Below are 22,853 nucleotides of genomic sequence, written 5' to 3'. Positions count from 1 at the left end.
GATGGGATATGCACGTAGTGTTGGTTGAACGTCGAGGCTACAGATGTCAGAGACATTGAGAGTGTTTATCCAATTATGATGCCTGATTCATAGCTATTTCACACCCCCAAATTCAAAATCTAAAACATCATTTCAGATTTCATCCTCAGTTGATTGATACTACACATATAAGCGATTCAATAAGTTATAAATTTTATCATTTTAAGTTTTTTTAGTTGGTTAATTTTAGTTATATGATATTAATACTGATAACATTATTAATATTTTTATAATAAAGCTCGACTGCTTTACCTTTTGTTGACCATATCTTAGCTAGCACATTTGGTCAAAACATTAACTATTGGAAAGATGCCATTATCCAAGTATGAGGCATATTAGATAAGTCTAACCATATTGTTGTAGGTAACAACAATCAGTCTAGATTGGCATCAACTCCTACACTATTAGTTCATGCATTTAGACCACCTAAACCATCTAGGCTACTCGTGCTCGCTCCATCCATAGTCTCGTTAACATTAACACTTCTAAGCCTGCTCACGCATGCTCCATCAACACCTCTTAGCCCACTAATGTCTGTGACATCCCCACCACTAGCAGCATTAGCCACATCATCATCTTTACCCGATTTTTTTTGTAGAGACAACGGTATCAACCTTGCCACAAACTTTGATGCAGATAACTGAACTGACTCCTTTTATACCACTTATATATCTTCGAGGCAAAAGGCCAATAGAGAGGCCAAAGGTTAGGAATTGATATATTTATTACTATATATTGATATTGATTTTATATTTAGTTAATTAAGTTTAGATATTAATTTTATATGTAGTTAATTATTTTATATTTAGTTTATTTTTATAAAATATTCATTAGGTTGTTATTTATTCAATGTGACACATCCCATTAGATAACATGTTCAATATAATGGGATAATTATGTTGTATTCTTGTAAATACATTTTCGAGAATGGTAAAGCATGTTTTTGAAAGTTCAAAAAAGGGTTGCAACTGCCCATCCAACTTGAGAAATGTGTTTTCAAAGCCTAAGAAAAACTTACCACTTGATAGTTTTAGACATGGTTTTTATGTGGAAACAAAAGTAACAGAGTGAAATTATTATAAAGATTCAAAAACATCAATTTTCATTTTCTAACTAGACAACTCAATTTGTAAATCTAATTATCTTCTTGCTCTATGTATATAAAACATGCTTTTTATGTGGAAAACAAAGAGTAAAATAATAAATCTCGCATATTTGAAATAAAAATTTCCCTTAATTTAATAATCGTCCTTTGGATAACATGTTCAATATATAAACTATAAACAAATATAAACCATAAACATTAATATAAACTGTTAACAATTATTACAAAAATAATGCATTAATATCTACTATTTCTTGAGTGGCCATATCAGAATATGAACTAAACAATAATTTAAAATCTTCAATGTGGGATACATATGGAATCTCCCACTTTCGAGCATAATTATATTAAATCTTACACTAGTTGCATGCAATAGAAGGTATTGGTGAGAATGGCTTCAAAAACATCTACATAATATAAGAATGTTATTTATATAATGTCAATAATACATATATAAAATAGAAACGATAAATATAAATAGTAAATGACAACACTAATTAACAGTACCTGCATAAAATGATAACCATTAACAAATCTAATCATAATTAATCTGTACTTCAATAGTGCAAGTAATGCAAATCTAATAAGGAGATATATCAGGCACTATCTTAGACTAATGTGGACTAGCATGATGTTATATCAGGAGTCAATCAAATGATCCATATAAGATAAAATCATCCACCTATCATATGAGGCAAAAATTTTGAAACACGATAACATTTGTAACAACTTTTTAACACGCTTCATGGATCCATTCAAAGGTAAATAATAGCTTCGAAACAATTAAGCTATTCAATTAAATCTTGTTGCACCTGTACCCAACTATCTAATCCCAATCCAAGCAATCCAGTAATAGAATGAAAACCATAATGTCCATCCACCTTAACATCAACGATGCTGTGTATATATGAATGTAACTCTACTAGCAAACTATCTAAATATCATATTTTTTATTTACTATAGGGTTGATGAACATAAAGTTTAGCAATCTATTCTGTTTGTTTCTTTAAGTTTACAATGGTTGGTGGTGATGTACTATCCTAAGCTGATAATATAATTTTTTAGTATGTTGGGTCACGTCGTGTAGAGGTATATACTTTTAAAGCTCTGTGACCTTTTAGCTTTACCATTTCTAATGGTGACATCAAGATAGTTATGGATGGATCACCAGGTTCTCGTAACTTTTTTTTTATGGTCAACTTACTGAACTCATCACATTCATTAAAACATTTGATGATTTGGTCAGCCTCGGAATGGATGGTTAACTTTTCAAATATTTCAGTATCTTTACTCTTTATTAAATCAAACTTCTTTCAATGCAGATGAACTTGAGATAAAAAAATTGGTCTTCCCACCCTTATATGTTTTGTAACTTCATAAGCACAAGATAATCCATGCATAATTCTAATCACGTAATCATAAGTATGTGCATTAATTCCAACATGATTAGCTCATTTGACCTCTATTAATATCATATTTAATGCATTTTTAGATATCAAACCTAGCAACTCTTTAAACAATGAAAGTTTGAAATTATGCTTCAAATAGTAAAACTTCGTTCAAATGAAGCCTTGATTTTTGTATGTTGGAGCTCAATAAGTGCATTGACTATCTTTTATAATGATTCAAAACTCTCCTAAAATGATCCAATGTGCCCTTTTAATTTGAATGTGCATTCTTAACCCTAAACAAAATAATAAAAATATATTAATGATTTGCTATGAAACATTAAAAACCATAAATAATCTTAACAATGCAACATAAATCATACATATTTGTTATAACATTGCTAAATTACATTATTTTATCTGTCCAAGCCATAATAATCTATCTTTATGCTTTGCCAGCTACTAATTTTTCACATATTTTTGCATCTAGATAAGTTTTGTAATCAATTTATAATGAGTTCAGATACTTTTTGTAGTCATTATAGGTAGATAAATACACTAGTACATTTCAACCAGATATGAATGCTTATCATTTCTCCTTTCATTCAAAAAAATCTCTTATAATTTGTAAGTACATTTCTATTAATATGCAATCTACAAAGAAGATTGATCATGCTCGAAAACACTACTTCTATGACATTCATTAATGCCAACTCTCTATTAGTAACAATGACAATAGAAAATTTACCAACAAGTATCAAATTTTTTAACTTATCCAGTGCTGAAATTTAATTCTCAAAATACTTGACCTCTATGTACATAAATGTTACAAAAATGTCATCTCAATGGAAGTTACATCAATAATTTCAAGTAGTGGCATACAGTACTTGTTCGTTTTATAAGTGTAATCCATAATCAGAACTAATGAAAAGACTTGCAATAACTCTACACCTATAGAATGAGCCCATAATAGGTCTTTTCTACAGTAGCTTAACTCGTCATACCTATGTCACTTTAGGTATTTACAATCTATCAACTTCTTTGTCAATTGTTGAAATTGGTATCTATTAGCTTTCTCAACATATTTATGTTTTTGACATTTATTGTATATTATATTTATAGTGTTGATATTCTTATCATCATGTTGTTTTATGGTTAAAAATATGTTTATGTGTTTGACTATATTGTTTGACATATCAGTAACTAATTTTTTTTTTAATTAATCGACTCGTATATGAATATCCTTTTAATTGTTATGCTAGTAGATGATTGTGAATTTCACAGATTACTTTCGCGCCTCATTCATCATCTATTCCTAAATTAATCCTATGTAACTCAAACAGGCAAACCATACTTTTTCATTCTCATTCTCTTACATTTCATTTCTTCTACATTGTCCTTATTCTTAAGCTGTCTATATTTTTCACTTCGTTCATATGCAAATTTTCTCAATCATGAAACCTTGGATCTTTTTCGATGCATCTAGCCTATGAAATCAAAACTTCTTTACTACAAAATACTTGCATAACATTTTTAACTTATTACGTCTATACAAATTAACATTCTATGCTTCTATGCCTTTCAATAATATTAAATCTCAAAAACACAATCTTACCTTTTTTGTAGTAAATGAATTTGTCAAATTATAACTAGTATCCAAATTGTCTAGTTGATCCCACTCTATCAATGTAGTTTTCAAATTTATCTACATATCATAATATGTTAAAAAAATTTTATTAAAAGAAATATAAAGACCATAAAAAATGATAATGTATTTTAAAAAATAAATTTTTAATAATTATATTATATTCTCAAAAATTCATTTTCAAAAATATAATATATTTCTCGAAAATCCATGTCTGAGAATTATATTGTATTCTCATAAATGAAGTTTCAAAAATATTAAAAATTCAAACTCGACTAAGTTTAGTTTTCATTACCTCATCAAGCTTTTCTCTCCCATTGTTGTTTTTCATTTCTGAATCAATTCTTACATGATTTATAGGATTCAACAAAGGTTTTAAAATTTTGATTTTAGTTTTAAAGACTTAGGGTTTAGTGTATGAAAAAAAGGAAGAAAAAATAAGAAGAAAGAAAATGGGAAAGAAGGAAAAGAAATAGGGTGTATAAAAAAGAAGGTATTTTGTCATTTACTAAAGGCAAAAATTAGTATTTGTAATGTGAGTATTTTTTGAAAAACATTTATGAGGTGTATAAAGAAAATTTTATGGTGTATTTAGATCACCTTTTTGACAAAATACTATGGTAAAATGCTTAAAACAAACCCACTTCTTTTCTTATTTTCAATGCCACCAAAACAATCACAAATTTCATTCATATGCAGCAATTTCATTCAAATTTATACCTTTATGGGGCATTTGGTTAACGAAAAAGTTAGATCACTACTTGAAATTTTTCTTTTCGTAATTTGATTCCTTAGTTTAGTTCATGGAATTTGATTTATGAGATTTTTTAATATTCCTAATAGTGTTAAAAAAAATGGTGATAACCTTGAATAAAAAAAAAAACCATCTTTGAGGATTTTTAAGATTCTTGAAAGAATATAAAAATTTTTTCACTTTTGATCTCAATAATAATTTTTGATGGTTTTATTTTACCCTTGAACATTAATATAATTGTATGATAAATTGAGACCTATTATGACACGAAAAGCTGCATTCTTAGCCATAAGATTGAGCAAAATTGCATTCTTAGCTATACAATTAGGCACCTAACAATGATCATGTGTTTTTAAATTTTTATAAGTTTAAAATATTTATTTTCAACTAATAAAGTTGAAAAAAGATCACATTTTTTAATTATAAATGTAGTTGAAAGATATATAAAATAAAATCTTAATAAATAAAAAATTTTTATTTACACAACGCTATTAGATTAGAAATGTAATCATATATTTAAAAACAATGTTTTTAAAAGAAAAAAGTAGTATATCGTTTCAAATTTAGGATTTTTAACATATAAAACATAGTTAATGCTTTAAGATAATAACAAAATAAATTTTATATTTACAATATCAACAATATTTTTTAGTATGAAAATATAGTTGTTATTGGTAGAGTTAGTGTAATATATTTTTTTGCTTTTAACTATGTTTTGTTTGGAAAAAAACATAAAAATTGATAAAACTAAACATTTTTTTTCTACATCAATAACTACATTTTTTGTTATGAAAATGAAGTTATTAATAAATTGTGGTAATTATTCACCTAAAAAGGTAGTTAAAACCCAAATAAATAATATATTTATTAATATAAAAAATGTTTCTTGTTATGAAAACGTAATAATTAATAAAATGTAGTAATTGCTTATCTAAAAATGTAGTTAAAACCCAAATAAATAATATATTTCTCAATATTGACAATGTTTCTTGTTATGGAATATAGTAATTGATAAAATATAGTAATTGTTCAGTTATTAATAAGCAATGATCACATTTTTTAATATCTAAACGTCGTTGATAATAGAAAATAGTAACAAAATAAGTTAAACAATTTATACATTCATATCGTATTTTACATGAAAATTGTATGTTAGAATTCGTATTAACATGAAAAACATTAAATATATTTTTTATTTTTGTTAAACTTATATATGATCTTTATTAAAATTTTGAACCGTTTCACTTTTATATTTTTTTCGTATTCATTTGTGTCATATTTTGAATTACCAAATTTACTTATAATCTCTTTTCTTATTCTCTAATTATAGGCTTACAGCCTTTTATATTAAAAAAATTAATAAGTTATATAATAAAAGATTTTTAATAAATATGTAGTAAGCATTAACTAGATTACAAATGATGAATTTAAAATTTGAAATTAAATTTGCCTTCAACTTTTTGATCTAATGACAAAAAATAATAATAATAAATAAAAACCTTAAAAAAACATAAATGTTTGGGTTAGAACCAAGCCATTCCTTCCCTTCCCTTTAATCTCGTAAACAAAAACAAATTTGAAATTAAATTTATTTTTATCACCCAAATATTTATAATATATTAAACATTTCCTTATTATATTTTTATCATATTATTTTATTTGAAATATTTATATTATTATATGTACTAAATGTATTAAAATTTTGTTAATCAACGTAGATATGACAATTTCATAAATCTAAGTATAACTACATATATTCATGTCTGCATGAATTTTTTTATTAAATTTAAAATTAAATCTTTGAGTTTGTAAAATCAAATGTAAATTTTGTGAACAGAATTTCTTCTTATTTTTTAAATAACATTACTTTAGGGTTTATTAAGATGAGTAACCATTTTTATAACAAAAAATTCTTACCTAATGTCAAAAATATTCTAAAAGAACCATTAGAAAATTAAATTAAAATTGATCTCACGTTATGTTATACGAAAATAAAATATAAAGGTTTTAAAATTGCAGTTAATATTATAAATTCATCATTTTATTAAATTAAAAATAGATATGAGTATGAAACATGGTCCAAAAATGACTATAAAGTACTATAACTCCATTAAAAAATTTTTGATGAAATTATTTGCAAGACCTTAATATTTGGTATCACCACCATCTCTTCATCTTATTAATATAAAAAATAAGCAAACAAGTTTGAAAAAAAAATTCCTTAATTGAAAAGAATTGCATTTTTCTAAAATATTTTAAAACTATAAAAACTCTTTTCATTCATTCATTCATTCTTTATACTATACTACTAAAAAACTTGCCCGTTTGGGATCAATTCTTATTTAACAATGATGAGGTCTTACCTCTATTTACTGCTAGAGCTTATAATAGGAAAAGAACTATCATGATCATGCAATTTGAACATTTTGTCAGGGATGATTTTTTCCCTGTAAGTTCTTAAACTTTTAGATGTGATACCTTAGGTTTTGTTTTTGTGGAGGTTTGATATGAAGTCTATGAATTTGATAGACCAAAATCAGTAATAAAAATTTATAATGAGCATATATGTGTGTGTGTGTGTGTGTTAAAACAAGAATCTAATAAAAGATAGAATCTAATTTAATAGAATTTAATATAAAAATGTATACAAGTAAAACACAACTAATGAGCAAACAACAACTATATCATTAAATATTAAAAACAAACTCTTAAAATAATATGAGCAAAGTTTAGAACACAAAAATTGTATAACACATTTCTTGTAACTAAAGCACTTTAACACAGAATGAGTCAAACAACAACAGGTAATCAATAAAACATCAAACTTTAAAAGTTAAAATATCTAATGTTTAAAACTTATTTCTTAAAGCAAACTCAAATTTAGTAGCATAAATAAAACACCAAACACCAAAAGAAAAAGTCAATATATGTTCCAACATTAAAGAGTTAAGCTTAAACTTCAAAAAATATATTTAGAATTTATGGCATTGTCAATCTTGGAAAGAATAAATGTAAATTAAAAGGCAACTTAGTTACAAACCTAAATAACATTGAATAGTAGGCTCTCAATCAAGTCAATCTTATTGATTTAAACTTCATTTAATTCTTTAGCATGTGATCCAAAAGGTTTGATTACTAATCACATGCCCAAAAATTCATACAATAAATTTAGTGCTTTTCTTTTTTCCCCTTATCCTAAGGGCAAATGATTAAATAAGATGAAGAGGTGACAATTGACACCAATTGATTAATTCGTAAGTAATTTCAAGGAAAATTATGTAAAGGTTTCACATAGAAAGAAAGGCTCATATTTATTTATAGATGTCTAAAAAGATGCATTCTAAATAAACACTCAATATAAAGAACTTTTAATTTCTATGTTATTTTATCTATTGGGAATTAATTTAAAAAAAATAAGCATTTTCTATTAAATTTAAATATTTAAAGCATCATTAAACTTTAAATTTAATGCTACCATTATCATGCACAGGAAGAATGTTAATGATATCATAAAATTTGCTAACATAATGTGTAAGCATGAGTATAGCATATAGTAAGAGGCATAACTATTTTTAATAAACCTTCGATTTTGTAGTATATAATCTTTTTGCCAAAAAAAAACAAAAAAAAAAGGTTGTCTATTCTAGCATTTAATGTGTATAAGGCTCTGGTTGATGACTAAAGGTTCTAATCATATCATTTGTGTTGAAAACTAAAACAAAGATCATTTTAAAGCAGACTTTCATGTGTTTTACATTTAATTGTTTTGCAAGAATCATTACATATAAAAAGCTTACCCTTAACAACTATTTTCCAAATAGTATTGGTGTACTTAAGGCTAGATACAATGTTGTCGCCAACTTGGAAGTTAGTGTAAACCATAACTCTTGGGGCTTTCAATTTTCAAGAATTGAAAAAATCATGTCAACCCTATGAAGAAAGACAATTACCATGCTAAAGAACTTTATTTATAGTTAAGTGTTTTTGCAAGCATGGTAGAAAATGCTACATTTCGAAATGTGGACTAAAATTGAAAAAATGCATAAAATCTAGTGATTGACAAAGTCATCAATTATACCTACAAAAATGATATTTGACTATCAAATAAATAAATTAAAAATTTGCATGTCTATCTACATAAAAAATGCCTCAAATGAAAAAAAAAATGCTATGGCAAGTAATGTGCTAGATAAATCATCTCTTATCATAATATTCACTTCTAGCATACGCTTGATAACCCACTTTTGTGTTAGGTTTAATATATCCAATTACACAAATACAATAATAAATGTTAGAGAAACCTTTAACAATTAAAACATTTCATTTTCTCAAATGTTGACAAAACAACAAAAAGAAATGAGTGAAATAAATGCAAACCTTCTTCATATTACATGTTTTCAAGTGTTGCAAAAGTTATTTCATAAATAACTAAGGTGAAGGAAAGAAATGAACTTAGTAGTGTAATCTAATAAACATAAGGGAAAAGATTCTAACAAACAAAGACTAATAGAACCATATAATAGTTAAAGATGTTCTTATAGACATCATGATATCATTTAAGGAAAATTTTTAAACAAAATTTTTTTTTCATAAAAGCAAAATTTGAATTATTTGGTTATTTAGCCTATCTCTATGTTTATGTTTTTAAGTCTTTTAGGTTTTCATAACCTCATCTTACAATTATAAACAAAAAATATTATTGAACATTAAAAAATAATAAGCAACTTAAAACTAATTAAAATTCTAAACCCAATTAATACATTTGGAAATCAGCAAATTCAACCTCAAATTTCATATATAAAAGCAATAAAGAGCAGTAAAAAGGTTGACTTGGTTGAAATTACCTAAAACATGTCAAATTAGTCAAATATGCCAAAAAAAATATTTTAAAACTTTATTTTGTCAAAATATTTTTAAAAAATTTAGGCATTGGTTTAGTGGAAATAACCTCAAACATGCTTGAAAACTCCATCTTACTCTTTTTTTATTCTTTATATTTGCTCCAAAAAAAATACAAAAACATTCAAAAGCAAATCACTTTCTTTAATTTTTAAAAATAAAAAAATACCTTTCCAACTTGTTCAAAACAAGCATCTATGGAATATAAATAATTTAAATCCAAACTAACCAAGCTAATTTTGCTCTAGCAGTAAAATATACAAAAAAAAAATAACTATGAAAACTTAAATTCCTACTTTGGTCCTTCATTTCCCTTAAACTCATTTAAAACTTTTTCATTTTATCTTTATTAGCCAAAATTCTGAGCATAAAGGTATAAATAAAAAAATTGGGAGAAAACCCATTACCTTCACGTTTTTAATTAAAGAAATTCGATGCTATTTTTAGGTCCTCCAACTTGTCAAACCACTCATTGGTGAGTATTGTCATAACGGTTTTAGGTCCGCTAGACAAATAATTTTAAAATCGAAAAAAGCATAGAGGAGTTGCCACCAATTTTTTTTTTTAGGTGCGATTGGTCACTTAAAAATTTTATTCTTTTAATAAAATTATAAAAACATGTTTAAAGTTTATCAAAAAGATCATTTTAAGTTTATGAAACATAAGATTAGGTTCAGGAGTCAATTATTATAGGAATGGATTAATACCCCCATAACGCCCATAAATTGATATAAATTAATCGTGTGTTATTTTTTGTATTTGACAAAATGATTTCAATTTGAAATTTAATAATACTTTCTTTTATTTTTTTTAAAGAGAGTAATTTTATTAGTCCTTTATTTATGAATATTGTAAAAATCTTTAGGATAACGAATTATCTTAAAATTCTCTAACATCTAAGTAGAATTTAGAGATAATTTTTTTTGCCTAAGAATTATTATAACATTCCTTAAAAAATGAAAATAAAACTCTTTATAGAAGATAATTATTGGTGACTCTCCAATATCTAGGTAAAACATCAAGAATTATTTCCTTCAAAATGATATTTTTGTTTTATTTTATAATTCCACATTTTTAAACTACATTTAAAAAAAACACATTTTTATGTGAAAAAAATTAATTATGGCATAATTAGCTAGCAAACGATAATTAAAGGTGTGAACATGCAAAATGAGTACAAACAATAATGAATTGATGCATGTATGCCAATAGATGTTACACAAGGTAATGAAATACACATTTCAAATCGGGTTCTTAAATATAATGAGATTACCCTGACTCCCTAACATCTAGGTAGAGTTTAGGTGTGATTATTTATATTTAAAATCTCATTTTATTTTTTCCTTTAATTTAATCCCATTATTATCGATGGTTAAGGATTTGTATGAAAAATTTAACGAAATTAAATTTTTTAAATACCTTATCTTCTATGCAACATTCTGGAATAAATTACTTCTTGTGAGATTTTCACACGTATCTTTAGAATTTTAGAATGGTTTTGGGCATGGGTTAGGTCGAGGTTTTAAGGTTTGAATAATTTTTGGGTGATGATTTTAGGGTTGTGTGTTGAATTTAAAGTTTGGGTTAGATTTAAGGTCTTGATGGATTTTTAGGATTTTGAGAGTTTTAGGTTTCAAGGTTTTAAGAATTCGAGGTTTCAGGGTTTATGGTTTTAGAGTTTTAGGTTTTAGAATTTAGAGTTTTGAAAGTTTTAGGCGTTTGGAGTTTTAGGTTTTGAGGTTTTAGGTATTGAGATTTTAGGGTTTGGGGTTTTTATGGTTTTGAGGTTTCAAAGTTTTAGAGGTTTAAGTTTTCAATTTTAGAGTTTAAAATTTAAAGGTTTATGGTTTTGAAATTTTGGGGTTTCAAATTTTAAATTTTTAGGGTTTTGATAGTTTTGAGGGTTTTGAAGGTTTAGGGTTTTGATTTTAGAGTTTTAAAATTTTGGGGTTTAGGGCTTTAAAGATTTAAGGTATTGAGGTTTTAAGGTTTGAGGTTTTTCAGGATTTCAAAGGTTTAGAGGGTTTGAAATTTTTAGGTTTAGGTTTTATAAGGTTTTGGATTTTAGAATTTTAGAATGGTTTTGGGCATGGGTTAGGTTGAGGTTTTAAGGTTTGAATAATTTTTGGGTGATGATTTTAGGGTTGTGTGTTGAATTTAAAGTTTGGGTTAGATTTAAGGTCTTGATGGATTTTTAGGATTTTGAGAGTTTTAGGTTTCAAGGTTTTAAGAATTCGAGGTTTCAGGGTTTATGGTTTTAGAGTTTTAGGTTTTAGAATTTAGAGTTTTGAAAGTTTTAGGCGTTTGAAGTTTTAGGATTTTGAGGTTTTAGGTATTGAGATTTTAGGGTTTAGGATTTTTAAGGTTTTGAGGTTTCAAAGTTTTAGAGGTTTAAGTTTTCAATTTTAGAGTTTAAAATTTAAAGGTTTATGGTTTTGAAATTTTGGGGTTTCAAATTTTAAATTTTTAGGGTTTTGATAGTTTTGAGGGTTTTGGAGGTTTAGGGTTTCGATTTTAGAGTTTTAAAATTTTGGGGTTTAGGGCTTTAAAGATTTAAGGTCTTGAGGTTTTAAGGTTTGAGGTTTTTCAGGATTTCAAAGGTTTGGAGGGTTTGAAATTTTTAGGTTTAGGTTTTATAAGGTTTTGGATTTTAAGAGCTTAGGGTTTCAAAATTTAAAAAAAAATGAATATTTTTAAAAATCTCAAACATCTAGGTAAACTTTCGAAATAAGCTCGTTTTTTTATAATTTTTGAAAATTAATTAAATTTTTTCATAAAATTATTATTATTATTTATTACTTATTTATTTTTATTCTTATTATTTAATAATTCTTCAACATTTAGATGGAATTACTTATTATTATTCTTTTAAAAAATGATTTTTATTCCTTCAATCTTCTAGGCAAGAAAAAAAATCTTTTTTATTATTCTATTTTCACTATATATATTATATTATATTATTTTATTTATTTTTTTGGTTATTATTCTTCTTTATTTTTCAAATTTAAAAATATCAAAAGTTTTTAAATTTTTATTATTGTTATTATTATTATCTAGTTATTTTTTATTTTTATTTTATTAGGTTTATTTTAAATTTTTAATAGAATTTAAAATTACTAAAAATTTAAATTTTATTTTTCATTTTTATTATTGTTATTAAAAAAAAACAAATATTTATTCTAGAAATTTTAAAACTTTAAACATGCACAAATAATAATAACAAAAAACTTAAAATGATAAAAACTAAAATTAAAATTAAATCAAAAAATTAAAAAAAAAGCACTTGAATTAAATCAGTTAACGGTCCGATCAACATCGGTTCAACTGGACCTACTAAGGTTGAAAGAGGAGTTTGGTCGAGTGCGAATGTGTGGACCCCTAATTTGGTTGTTGGGTCATGTGTAGATTATTGGGCAATGAAATGACATCGTTTTGGAGTCTTCTTCATTTTATATAAACCTTTATTTTTTTCAATTTAGTTTTTCTTCTTCTTACAAACAAAAATTCAAAACTCTCTCTAAGATAAAACCTAAAGGCCAAAAACCAACCATTGTCTATTGCACTATTTGTCACCTGGTTGGCAGCCGGTGGTTGTCGATTGATGTGCTTGTCACCAAAATTTTTTCAAAAAACTCCCAAATAATAATCTTAACCTTTGCCACCCTATTTCAACTTCCTTTTCACCTGAAAACACCCAAATCTCCTTAGATCTAAATAAAACCTTTCGGTTTCAACCAAAAAAAAAAACTTTTTTGCTCTTTTCAGTTTTTTTATTTTATTAGTTTTCTCTATGTGGTTGTTGGTGCTGGGTTCCCTATTCTCAAGGGATTTTTTTAAAATTTTTGTTGTTTAACTTTTTGGTAGCTTGGGATTTTTTTCGGTTTGACAGAGACTTTCTTTTTTTTGGTTTTTTTGGCATCTTTATTCTTTTTTAATGGTTTTTCAGATAAGATTTTTTTTATTTTGGTTTTTTTTTTCTCTCAATTTTTAGCTAAGATCTTTTTAAATCTTTTTATAGAGCTTTAATGGGGACAAGCCTCCATGTTTTCGGTTGCAATCCCCGTTGTTAAGGGATGGTGGTGGTTGCGACTGGGTAGGTGGCTTAGGGTATGAGTTTAGGGGCTATAAGGTCTTAAGTGGTTGTTTGGGGTAGGTGCAGCTCAAGGTCAAGATGTGGCTTGGATAAGATGCTGTACGTGACGCCATTGTCTTTTTTTTTTCATATATTTAATTATTATTATATTTAATATTTAATTATTAATTTTAATAAAATTACTAATTTAGAGAATCCAGATAAAATTCAATGTTTACAAGTATGAAATGGAACAAAGATTTGAATTTTATAAAGAAATAAAAACTTAGATGAAAGTTTAGTAAATGAAAAAAAAGTGGTTAAAGTGAGAAGTTAAGAGAAGTGGGAGAAGTGACTCACCTGAAAGAAGAAGAAAAGTGTTAACCTAACTCAAGAAAGGAAAAACGAGTTTTTAAATTTGATAGAAATGAGGATTAGCTTGGATTAATTTATGGTTGTTGTTTTGTTTCACATTTTTCTCATTTTTTTTTCTTTTGCATATTTCTAGTTAGTTCTTGAACTCTTTTCTTATCTTTTGTTTATCCTTATTCTTATGTTTTATTGTAAAATTTCATTATTATCTGTAACTAATAAAAGAACTCATCTTTTGTCCTAAAAAAAAACATGTGACATGCAGGTAGATGGCTTTTAGCCAAAATTATATAGAGGTTAGATACTGTACTATACTACTAGTAGTTAATTTGAATTACTAGAATGCTATAATACAATGCCAATACGTGAAGGGTGCCATGTTGTGTTTAATCATTTTTTTTTTTTTGCTTTGCTTTTTTTTTTTTTTTAAATTTTTTTCTAGATTTTTTAAAATATCTAATAAATATTTTTTAAAAGATTAGAATTTTTAAGGATGAGACCATTTTATACCAAGTTTTTTTCTTTTATTTTATGTTTTTACCATTTTTTTAAAATTTTTAATTAATATTTTTAAAATTTAAATTTTTTTAATTGAGGTTCACTTGATACAAAAAGGTATGCCACATGTTTGGTTTTTTTTTTTTATTATTATTTTTTTTATATATTTAACAAATATTTTAAGATTTTAAATTTTTTTGTCTGACCTATTTAATATCGAATGTATATCATATGTCAAGTCAGTTGCTTTTTTTAAATTTTTTTATTAATATTTTTGAAAGATTTTATTTTTGTGTGAAACACACTTGATACCAAGGGTACATTGCTTGTTTGCTTTTTTATATATATATATATATATTTAATAAATATTTTTAAGATTTCAAAATTTTTTTACCTAATTAATACAAAAAATATGTCATGTGTCAAGTCATTTGGATATTTTTTTCTTAATTTTTTTTCTATTTTAAATATTTAATAATTTTTATATTTTAACATTTTTAAATGTGCTCCTATTTGATATTGTTAATTAAAAAATTATTTTTTTGTTTTTTTCCTTTTCGATTTGATAATTTTGAAGAAAATAAATTCTAAATGTGTGGAAGGAATTGATATTAGTTATCTTATTTGGTCTTTTTTTTTTTTTTTTCTACTTTTTGGTTTTTCAAAATCCATGATTAAATCTTGCAAAAAAGAAATAGAAAAAACTCATCGTCTAGATATATGGATACCTTAATTTAATAAATACATATTTTATTCTTATTTAGTTCATTTTCTTTCTTTTTTTTTTCTCGTCATTTCTTTTGTTTTTTAAGTTATCAATTTTTTTAAATTAAATAAATTTTATATAAAAAAAGTTGATGGATGTAGTGATGACAAAATAACTTATCTTCAATAGGTTTTAATTTGCCTAGATCCAATTTTTATAGTTTTTTAAGAATTTTGGGATTAAATAAAAGTTTTTGTTTTTAAATTGGAGTGGTCAAAGGTAAATTTAGAGTTTTTCGTTTTATTTTGAGTATATATAAAATTATTTTTTAATTAATTATTTTATTATATATATTATAATAATTAAATTATTATTTAATATTTTAATTTGATAAAAATATTATATTTATAAATAATTAAATTTAATACATCTATCCATTATATAAATTTGATTTATTTTTATTTTTGTTTCATTCTCATTTAAAGTGTTAAAGTGATACTTTACATTTATTTCTTTTTATTTTATTTTTTAAAAACTTTTTTATAAGAAAATAACATTAACGGAGGTGCTTATGTAGCACCTAAATTTATTTTACTTATTTATTTATTTTAAATTTTTAATTAAATTAATTTTATAATAAAATAAATCAATTGATAATAATGATAAAATAGTTAATATTTAATAAATTTTTATTCGTTTCAATTTGATATGAATATTTTAATAAAAAATCGATATGGAATCAATTAAAGTAGATTTTTTATAAAAGTAAAGGATGAATAAAAAAAGGAGCCTCTGTATGATATATATATAAAAATATTATATTTATTATTTATTTAATTTTATTATTATATATATGTATTCACCTATTTTTTTGAAAGTTTGGTATTAAATAGGTACACATAAAAAATAAAGTAAATATAATTTATTTTTACAAAATATATTTTATGAAAATAAAAAATCAATTTATATATTCACGTGTTACTTTTATTTGATTTTTTATATGTTTTGTCTTTTTTGTTTTTTTTTTAAATTAAGTAAATATTTTAACAAAAAAACTAATATATAAGAATGATAAAAAAATTTTTTAATTGGGGTAACTCGTGAATACCCACCCAATATATATATTATATATGAAGTTTTTTTTTATATTTAATGTATCAATGTTATTATTTAGTTAATTATATATAATATAATATTATAATATATATAAAAATCTGATAAAATTTATTTATATAAATACTTAAGTAAAATTTTATATTATTAACACGTATGGTTATTTTAAATCATTTTATCAAATTAATTATTTAATTTTTAAAAATTTTAAAGTATCAAATTTTATATTAATCCAAAATTTTAAAAAAAATATAAAATTTATCCTAATTTAAACCTGAAGATTAATATAAATTTAAATTTAAATTATAAAAAATATAATTAAAAATTTGGGCATGATTAGAAAAAACTAGTAATAATATAATTTCCTTTTAAAATTAAAATTAGAGGCTGTACTGAGTACTAACCTCTAACTTGTAAGGAGACCATGGGATAACTAATTGGCTGCTACCCGAGCAGTCAGTTGGTCACCATTCAAAACGACGTCGATTAGCACGTTAACCCAATAAACGGTTGCCAGGTGTCAAATGTGGTCATTGGCTTTCAGTCTAATCTATTTTTGATTTTCCTCCGGTGCAAAGAAAGAAAGAAAGCAGGCCACTTTGTTGTCCTTGGCACCGCCGTTTTAAGTTTCAACTGTCGAACTTGATGAGCCATGCTTATCGATCCATATCCCATCTGGCTTGTTTTCGTTTTCTGTTTCGTTTAATCGTGGATTTGAATTGAAATTCAAATTCCAGCTTGGCGGTTGCTGGATAAAAATTGGTACTCACCGGAAATTGAAGAATGGCGGCGCAAAACCAAATCCCTAACAACACCGATCTGTTTGATGCTTATTTTAGGAAAGCGGATTTGGACGGAGACGGCCAGATCAGTGGAGCGAAGGCTGTTGGCTCCAATTTGCCCAAACACGTTCTCGCTCAGGTCATTTCTCTCTTCCTTTTTATATTTCTCTAACAAATGGCAACTTGCCTTTCTTCTTTAGGGCCCCAGAGACGTAGATCGAATTCGAGTCTTTCATCCGCCATTTTTAGACTATTCCTCTTTAATTAGGTTTAGGTGCTATTAATTCTTGAAACATACACCAGATTTGGATCTAATCAAACTATTTACTGCCCAGCCGAAATTTTTTGCAGTTTTTTTTTATTATTTTTATTCAGTTTTTATTGATTTTTTTTCTTCTGGAAGTTGGCTAATATCTGGTGATTGAGACGAAAGGATAACGAAGAACACAAAATTGACTGGGTTACACTAAGCTTTATAATCCTATCTGATCTGAATGCGTAGGCGTCAGTGATTTTGTCTTTCTTTTAAACTGTCAGAAATAGCATAGATGGAAATGGTGTGTAATTTTTTTTTATTGAATATGAGCTGCAAAATATTTTTCAAAGGGTGCAAGAGAAACTGATATTTCATAACTATTGCAGTAAAAGCTTCTTTAGTTTGTAGTTGTGTTGTGGATGATGCACTACCTTCATGCCTTTATCTTTGTTCTTCAACTTAAGCATCATTTATGTTCAATTCACATATGAGAATATTTAAGTGCGGCTCAGCATTGTAATGCTAGGAAAAAAAAGGGTACTCTTCGAGGGTTTCAGTAGATTGTTTCATATCTCTGTTGTTTTTGGAGAATTCTTGCATGGTTGACATTTTAGATGTTATTGATCCATTTGGATCAACTGGGCCATTTAGGACATCACTGGAGAGTCAGACCCTGACGAGAGATTCTGGTAATTGGAGTGCTTTTTAGTCAAGTAAAATATAATATATATATATATATATATAAATGCTATTAAATCGGCTGTCTCTCTTTTCATGTTAAAGCCTTATAGGTCAAGATTTTGCTCTCTTATGTGGTGGACTGATTCTTTCATTAGTATATGGCAACCGCTAAAGGAATGATTGTGCGTTGTATTTTTGGCCTATTTGATTTTGCAACTGTCTTTTCTTCTCCTTTTTGTAACTTTGTACTAGTCCATTTTCTTTCCCTTTGCCGTTTTGCTTCAGCTTTTTTTTCTTTTTTTGTACAGTCTGGACTCAAGCAGTATTCTTGTTCCCAAATGGTTAGTGATAATCATTGTATTTGATATGGAACGTAAAATTTGTACAAACTGATTAAAATTACCCACTTGTCGTGGTTATTACTGGACCAGTTGAGAGGCATTTTCCTTGTTTTCTTCAAAAGCCAAAGGCAGTTCATTGAGATTCAAGATTTGAGATTGAGAGTGTAAAATTTTCTAATTAGGGTTTGTGCTATATAAATTATATGCAGAGCAGATCGAAAAAAACAAGGAAGGGTTGATAAAAATGGAAGGCTGTGATGAGATTAGGAAGCGACCCTCCATCTTTGTCGTCGGATGTCCCAACGTTGGCAAGCGCACCCTCATCTCCCGTAACTCTCCTTTTCTCTTCCGATTTTTCTTTATTATTATTTTTATTATTATTATTAAAATAAAAATAGGATCTTCCTCAAATACTTCTACTCCTGTTATAGTACTTATAAATTAATTATTGTGTTGGATGGGATACTGTTTCTGAAAATTGTGAGCCATGGGTTGCTATGCTTTTATTAAAAGTTTTAAGTACTTTTGACAAATTTTATTAAAAAAGAAAAGAAAAACTATGCAGGGCTTGCCTCTGTGGAGTTTGAAGATGAAGAAGATGGCTCGCAAGTGGTTGTCCATGGGTGTGTATGCTTTCTTGCTACTTACCCTTAAAATGTTTGTTTGTATTAATTAATTATACAATACGTAGTCTTTTCTTTCTTTTTTTTTTTTGGTAAATAAAACTGGACTCTGATTACTGATAACTCAACCAACAACAGCTGGACTATCAACACCAAATACTACACTGCTGATGTTTCAGTGTGTATAGCTCATCTTCAAGATGGATTTTCAGTTGGAACCCTCCCTATTTTTAGCCGTTCAACTGCCTTGCTCATGGTTTTTGACATGTCTCAGGTAACCATCTTACTTTTCTCAGTTCTTCCTAACTTAATTCTACAATCTTCTGCCTTTTTACAACATATTTATAATTTGATTATTAAGTGTGTATATATGTTGTTCTATACCCTCACCTTCCTTTATGCCTTTTTCTTTTTTCTTTTTCTTGCAGTTATCAACTCTTGATGCACTTCAGGATTGGGTGTCTCGCACTGATATTCGAAACTTTGAGATTTTACTCTGCGTTGGGAACAAAGTGGATCGTATTTCAGGGCATCCTGTCCATGCTGAATACACAAAACGCCTACTCAAACTTGCTGATTCCTCTACTCATCTTTCTTCTGACTCCACTCAATATGGAAATTTTGAAACTGAAGGAAGCAGTTTATTGGGCTATGAAGACCCATCCTCCAACATTAGTAGGAAATGCTTGGAATGGTGCATTGACCACAACATTGAGTTCATTGAAACTTGTGCTTCTAATGCCGAATTTGACAAATGTAAGCCCATATTTACTTTCTGCTTCATCATATCTCTCTTTACTTTGTGTTACATTGCATATATACTGAATCAGTGATATGGAATAACATGCTTCAACGCCAAATTTCCAATAAACAATAATTATAAATTGTAATAACCATGTCATCCTGCTCAGCAGAAATGTATTTTGCCTACAAACAAATCAAAATGATGTACACGTGTATAATTGTGAGAAGTTTTACTTGAATAATATTCCTTTTGTTGAATGGGAACTTTTATAAAAGGAAAAACATCTCTTCATTAAGTACAAAAGTACAAGATATTTCTCCATATGACCTAGTGGGTTTTAAGTTTTCTTATGGAAAGGATATCACTGCCACGATAGTCACAACTCACAAAATGAACACTAAATAAAAGTCATGTACAGGTTATATATTCTTATGCCTATTTTTTGGAATTAATGTGGAAAAGAACTGTTCCTGGCAGGTTTGTCGGTTGATGGTGATTTACAAGGAGTTGAACGTGTTTATGGTGCTCTTTCTGCTCATATGTGGCCTGGAATGGTTCTGAAATCCGGTGATAAGATAACTGAACCTTCGTTAACTGAGGAAGAAGGTTATATGAGACACCCTTGTTTTTAATAAAAGTTCTTGTTTATTAATTGCTAAATCATTTTATTGTCCCCATCTAGAGTCATCGGAAGAAGAACCTGATTATCAATTTGACTATGAAGTGCTATCTGCGGGTTCAGCTGAACCATGGGATGAGACAGGTGAAGAATGGGTTTCTGCAAGTGCAGCTAACACGGTCCTGGATATGGGGAAATCAATTGATGAGGAAAATTCCGTTACAGAGTGTGTTGAAGGAAATATAACCAGATGTGAAAAGGAAGAGTTGCAGCCTTTTCCGATAGTTTCTGCATCAGAGGAGAAGATTGACAGAGTGGAACCCAATGCCAGAGAACCTGAATGGGTTTCTGCAAGTGCAGCTAACACGGTCCTGGATATGGGGAAATCAATTGATGAGGAAAATTCCGTTACAGAGTGTGTTGAAGGAAATATAACCAGATGTGCAAATGAAGAGTTGCAGCCTTTTCCGATAGTTTCTGCGTCAGAGGAGGAGATTGACAGAGTGGAACCCAATATCAGAGAATCTGACCTGGCTTCGGCATCAGAATTAAATGATGGCACACATTATGATTTTGAGGACTTGGAACAGTTGATGTCTGAGATAGGAAATATTCGCAGCAACTTGAGGTTAATGCCTGATTTTCAAAGGAGGGAGATGGCCGCAAAGCTGGCTATGAAAATGGCTGCCATGTTTGGAGGTGGCAGCGATGATGAAGCCGAGATATAAGTAATCAATATGGGTATTACTGTGATATAGGAACTTTCAGTTAGTAGAAATAAGAAAAGTGTTGTGAGAGGGCCCATTGCTAGAGCAATTGGTGCCTCTAGCGCTAGGGGTGTAAATGAATATAACTTCAGGGTGTAAACGAATCAAATTTTTGATGAATTGTTAATGAACATGTTTTGTTTCTGATTATTTATGTTCATTCATTAAGTTTAATAAATAATTTTAAACAGTAATTTTATGTTTGTTTATTAAATGATCTGAATACGAATAGGAATTTGTTTAATTTATTTATATTTGTTTAAAATTTGTTTAAAACTCATTCGTTTAGTGTTTGTTTATTGTTCATTTATAATAATATTAATAAAATTATATTTTTATATTAATCCTATTTAAAGTTTCGTTTATATTTATTTAAATTTGTTTGGTTATAATTTATTTATTATTTATAGATATTTATTTATATATGTTTATAAATATATTTGTTTAATATTTATAAATAAACGTGATTAATCTAATAAAATTGAACACGAATGGAACATGAACATCTTATAATTTTAGCCAATCGAGTTCAAATGAATAAAATAATTTTTTCTCAAACACGAATAAAGTCTTAATATCTCTAAAAATAAATGAATAAATTATAGACATGCGTTCATTCGTTCATATTTGATTCATTTACAATCTTATTTAAATTTGAAAATTTTTTTTGAGAAAATAAAAATTTATTCGAAAAAAATAAAAATTTATTCGAAATTATATTGTTCAGTTTACTTCAAATCAATTTTTTTCTTATTCGATTCAAATTAAATTTAAATATATATATATATATATATAAGATTTGGTTTGAATTTTATATTAAAAGATAAAAAAATAAAATCGAATCAAATTATATATTTTTATTAACTTTTATATCTTTTTAAATTTTTATAAAACAAAAATAATTATTTTATGTCTAAATTTATTTGATGATATTAAGGCTCATATTAAAATAACATATACAAAACAAAAAAATAAAATTTAAAAATTAATAAATCAAATCAAATTATTGAAATTTAATTTAAATTAAATCCAATCATATAAAAATTTAATTTAAATTCAAATAATATTTTAAAAATTTATAATTTTAAATATTATCTAAAAAAATTAAACAATATCTGATCTTATGCGTTGCGTTTAGCAGGATGGAATGTAATTGGTAGGGAGGTACGTATATTACGTGTGTAAGACTTAACCCACCTTCTGAAAGGCTCCTACACAATCTGAAAACTAGAGACTGCGGAGAGATGCTTATTAGTCTGGCGGTGGCGGCTATCTTTTCCTCAATCACACCACTTAATTTATTTAATACTACTACTACTAATATTATTTCATTTATATTTATTACGAATGATTACCATACCAACTCGAACAGTGGACAGAGATAGTTCAGTCGTAGTTCCTCTTTAATATTAGTGTCGAAAGGAAATCCAGGTTGAACTTCAATAGAT

General features: G+C 26.6%; 1 protein-coding gene across 3 annotated transcripts; it reads left to right on the top strand.

Annotated features, from left to right (window-relative positions):
- Positions 1–17,182: 17,182 nt before the first annotated feature.
- LOC111296681 (GTP binding protein) lies at positions 17,183–21,555 on the top strand. Of its 3 annotated transcripts, XM_022891107.2 has the most exons (8): positions 17,183–17,512; positions 18,619–18,651; positions 18,861–18,980; positions 19,217–19,274; positions 19,413–19,548; positions 19,703–20,030; positions 20,497–20,625; positions 20,702–21,555. In XM_022891107.2, exons 3-8 carry the CDS (start codon positions 18,896–18,898, stop codon positions 21,364–21,366), a joined length of 1,401 nt encoding a protein of 466 aa, XP_022746842.1. In that variant the 5' UTR covers positions 17,183–17,512; positions 18,619–18,651; positions 18,861–18,895; the 3' UTR covers positions 21,367–21,555. The 3 variants fall into 3 exon arrangements, with proteins under 3 accessions (XP_022746842.1, XP_022746840.1, XP_022746841.1); XM_022891105.2 differs by lacking the exon at positions 18,619–18,651 and having other exon boundaries at positions 18,866–18,980; XM_022891106.2 differs by lacking the exon at positions 18,619–18,651.
- Positions 21,556–22,853: the final 1,298 nt, after the last annotated feature.

This window comes from Durio zibethinus, chromosome 12, assembly GCF_047325235.1.
Source record: "Durio zibethinus cultivar Kanyao isolate XHJ-2024 chromosome 12, ASM4732523v1, whole genome shotgun sequence".
Classification (NCBI taxonomy): domain Eukaryota; kingdom Viridiplantae; phylum Streptophyta; class Magnoliopsida; order Malvales; family Malvaceae; genus Durio; species Durio zibethinus.
This window is presented reverse-complemented; position numbering and strand designations above follow the sequence as displayed.